At 37.3% G+C, this 4,451-nt stretch overlaps 1 protein-coding gene across 1 annotated transcript in view; it reads right to left on the bottom strand.

Moving 5' to 3' along the window:
- Nms (neuromedin S) overlaps positions 1–4,451 on the bottom strand; it is an 11,149-nt gene that overhangs the window by 3,485 nt on the left and 3,213 nt on the right. Inside the window, exons 2-5 of the mRNA XM_008845913.1 lie at positions 3,305–3,360; positions 2,970–3,020; positions 1,004–1,027; positions 857–910 (exon numbers count right to left, since the gene is read on the bottom strand). Of these exons, the coding sequence (XP_008844135.1) occupies positions 857–910; positions 1,004–1,027; positions 2,970–3,020; positions 3,305–3,360 (185 nt within the window). The remainder of the gene's footprint in view (positions 1–856; positions 911–1,003; positions 1,028–2,969; positions 3,021–3,304; positions 3,361–4,451) is intronic.

The raw sequence follows: 4,451 nt of genomic DNA, 5'->3' as shown, positions 1-4,451 counted from the left end.
TAAGGGTTCCTCTTGAAACCTTGAGAAGCCTTAAATATACAAATAAGTGACCTTCTTGCCGTAGAATTTCAGTCACTATGACAGGGCATCAGAATTAAAAGTTCTGTTCTGTAATTTGGCCAGTATTTCTTCAATCCCACCCTGCAGTTCGTCTACACAAACTGCTCCCAAGGCTGCAGTTATTTTTAAGAAAGTTAGTTAGGCCTGGGAGCACCCAACTGTAATCCTAACACTAGGGAGGCAGAAACAGCAGGATTATGAGTTCAAGTCCAGTCTGAACTACATAATAAGCATTTGTCTCAAATCAAACAAGAGTTGGGGAGTTACCTCAGTGATAGGGCATTTATCTAGAATGCACAAGGCCCTGGGTTTGAGCCCCAGAACTGAAAACAAAATTGAAAGTGATAGTCCTTACTCCCATCATGCATACATACCCACATAGCCACAGAAGGCATCCCTGGATCACCAGGGGGGACAGCATCTTACATTATCACAGAGCACTTTTCGAAGTTTTACAATGGAAGGTAATAAGGAGCAATGAAATAGGGTATGGTATTTACCCTTCTTTTGCTACATGATTTTAAATATATATATATACATATATTTCTTATTTTTCCTTTTTTGTAGTTTATTCTCTAATATTTCAGATATATCTTCAACCAACCACTCTCATCCCAGAGGGGGAAGAGACAATTCCTGCTGCCCTTGGAGGAAGCATCTAGGAAGCTACTACGCAGATAAGTCTAGGGGGTCCCTGCCTTCCACTTGGCTACATGCACATATACATTCAGAAGGAATGAAAGGTACATAGAAGAGATTGGTTTCTACAGAAGGAAGACTGTGATAAGATACTGACCCCAGTGTTAACTGGATATGTCGGCTTCTGAGTTCTGGAGTAGTGAAATAAAAACTAAGTAGAAAGGAAAGTGATATTAGTGCTAAATGCCACTTGCTCCAAACATGGTACATGATATTTGTTAAAGCACTGAGGGTAATCACTCACCCTTTTGGATACATCTTGATTTTTCTGGAAAGAGAATTGAGAGGCAAGTTACATGGAATTTTACTGAAGCAGGTACTTGGTGAGGGTCTCAGTATGAATTTCACCATGGGTTTTACTGGATGTACTCAAATATAATAAAATAGCCAGTCTAAAATGAATTCCTCCACTATAAAAAGTTAGGACTATAGCTTACACAGGATCTAAGACAAAGTTGCCATTTTAAAACTTGATCTCTTTTCATCTTTTCAGTCTTAGGGAGAAAAAAACAATTCTCTAAGTTATAAAAAGCTACACTCTAATCAAGTTTTTGTGAAATTGTTTTTCCAGTGCTAATTGCACGTCTTCACATTTCATATGCACCTTTCTTGATTTATCCTTCTCTTTTTCAGAAAAAAAGAAACACGTATAAGATTTACTCATGTATCACTTCATGAGTAACCCAACTAGAGTGCACATCCCACAAGCACAGGTAGTTGTATTTGTTTGGGTCATAGCTCCATCCACCAGCACTTGGCAGGTGGTCTGGGTCTTAAAAGACAACTTTTCTGAATGAATGAATAAATGGGTCTCTGTTTACAAGAACCTATTATCCTTTTTCTGTCTAAATTTCTTCTGATCTCATCCAGTAACCAGAAAAATAGAACTTGAAGAATTTCATAGCTGACATTAGCTGCAGAATATAGCCACTTACTGAGTCACCTGAACAGAAAAAATCCACTATAGACACTAATCTTTCTGGCCTCTTATGAAGACCAGAACAAGAGTGGACTTGGAGCACCAGTGGAAACTCATTCCAACACTAGACAGTTGTAGGAACTCTAGGAGAGGAAATAGCATGCTGAAGGTCACACGTGGGTGGAACAGAGAGGCTAGGAAGAGCCACACCCTCTCCATTCATAGTTTCAAAATACTGGTATTTTTGTTCACTGAGCCACCCCTCACTTTTCTGTAATCAGAAATAATGAATATGACAGGCTTTGGGAAATGAAAAAGGTCAATGTAAATTCATTTGAAATAAGTTCTTGCATTTGTAAACCTCACAATCCAGTTGAATACTGTGACTTGCACATGGGACAGCCCCACTTCCTCTGTCCCTGCTTATGCAGAGTACATCCTCAAAGCCTCAGTGTAAAGGATAGTGGCATCCAGAGGCTTTCAATCACTGTCATTTCCCATGCTGTGGACACTGTTAAAAGCACTTCATAAATGCTAAAACAGCCAATCCTCACAATAACTGGAGCCGTTACAATAATTATATTAGTAAATACAATAATTATATATAGTAAATTACAGATGAGGAAACTAAGGCACGAAGTGATTAAGAAACTGCCACGGTTGAACAGAGCTGGGTTTTGAGCTCTAGAACCTTAGTTTGAGAGCGTGGGCTATAACTATAGCCTATGAGGAAGGCAAAGACATTTCCAGCCAGGGAAAAGGCCGTACAAAGATTTAAAGGGCCTGGCATATATGGGGAATAGTGAGGTATTCCCCGTGGGTGGAGCATGGTCTTCTGTGGGTTGGGGAAGTGACTCAGGAAGAACTATCACTCAAGGTAAAAACTGATAGGCTAATCTGAGAATTGTGGACTACACCAAGACCACCTTTCTGCATTTTCAATTAACTTAGACTTTATATCCATTGAATTATTTTTGTTGTGGTTACTATAGTTACTATAGGCATGATCCTTTGCATGAGATCCATGGTGTTGGAGAACTACTATATCATAGTGCATCAATTTATAATATACAATATATGTCATGACATATAAATGATTTTATTATATATTATTATAATAATCCTTAGAGACGCTTGATTTTTCCTAAAACCATATTTTTTATTTTATATGCACACATACATACATAAAACATTCTCTAGTAAATGGAGTGTGTTTATTAAATATATAAGCTATGGTGTAAACGTGTGCTGATATAACTGCAGGAACTAGCAGACATACCTGATTTTTTACCTTAGTTTGGTTAGAAAGAGCCTCCCACTGATTTAGACAATATGTCAGGTGCTAAAAAGCAAAATGAGGAAAATAAGAATAAATTCTTTATTTAGTGGAATTCCTTCACAGCATGCTTGAAATTCTAAAATTGTTCTGTTTATGAACTTTGGATTATCTTCTCACACAATGTGGTGAATTTCAACTCAGTTCTCAGGATATCTTAAATGAAGCCATGAAGAGGTAACAGCAACTTTCTGCTGCAGCCAAATATCTGATCTTAAAATAGTTTTAAGTGATGATACTTTCAAGGCCCCTACTAAATACAAATCTCACAGATCCACATAATAGCATACCTCAAGCTGCACAATATCCAAGCCATCTGGAGGATTGGCTAAAGATTGAGATAATCCTGTAGTGAAAAATAATAAAAGCATCAATTATGGGAAAGAGAGAGGTCAGAGAATTTGCTTCTGTATCTAAACCATGAGAAATATGCAGAGATTCTATTAAAACAACAAACCATCACAGTGCTGTACAAAAGAGGTCAGTGGAAAGGTAAAGCTATACAGTGTTAAAAGCAAAGACAGCACACTTGTACCTAGCACTGGCAAATCTGAGATTTGTAACAACTTTATTTTAAAGCTACATGTGTTCAATTTATCAGGAGTTTTTTGTCTGGGTGTCAGCAAATCAAGAAAGAAGAAAATACTTAGGTAGCAACTCAGTTTATAGTCTGATGAATTTCGTGAGACTTGAATATCAGAAAATAATGTTAGCAAAGTATATGCATCTAATCAGGGCTTTAAGACATTCAGGTACCTGTCTCTGCAGGAGTTCTGGGGAAAGTTGCTACGAGGATCCTGTCAGCCCCTTTCTGACTTAAATGAACTTCATTCACATCTTCTCACTTACACATGATACAAAATTTGGAGGCTTATGCATTTAAAAAAAAATTCCTTAGGTAGGTCAGCACTAACAAAATAAGTTTAAATGAATGAAGATAATCTCCTGAACTTGGATATCTTAAAATCTGGGAGAGGGACTATGTGGCTCAAGAGTAGTTTATACTAACCAACTAACTAACCAACTAACTAACTAACCAACTAACTAAGTAAATAAATAAATAAATAAATAAATAAATAAATAAATAAGGTGTGCGTATATATACTGCTGTGGATATTTTGCTTTCTGTAATCTGAGTCAAGAGAAAGCTAAGGCAATATTAAAGTATATTAAAATAATAGTGTTCAACTCATCCACTGCTGGTGGGGTTGCAAACTGGTTCAGCCCCTATGGAAGGCCATATGGAGAACTCTTAAAAAACTACAAATGAACCTACCATTTGACCCAGCTATACCACTCCTTGGCATATACCCAAATAACTCATCCTATTGCAGAGACACTTGTACATCCATGTTTGTTGCTGCTCTTTTCACAATAGCTAAGAGATGGAAGCAACCTAGGTGTCCCTCAATTGATGAGTGGATAATGAAAATGTGG

This window comes from Nannospalax galili, unplaced genomic scaffold (genome assembly GCF_000622305.1).
Source record: "Nannospalax galili isolate Female #2095 unplaced genomic scaffold, S.galili_v1.0 scaffold182, whole genome shotgun sequence".
NCBI classification, from domain to species: domain Eukaryota; kingdom Metazoa; phylum Chordata; class Mammalia; order Rodentia; family Spalacidae; genus Nannospalax; species Nannospalax galili.
Note: the sequence above shows the minus strand (reverse complement) of the source record. Positions and strands in the feature narration are given on the sequence as shown.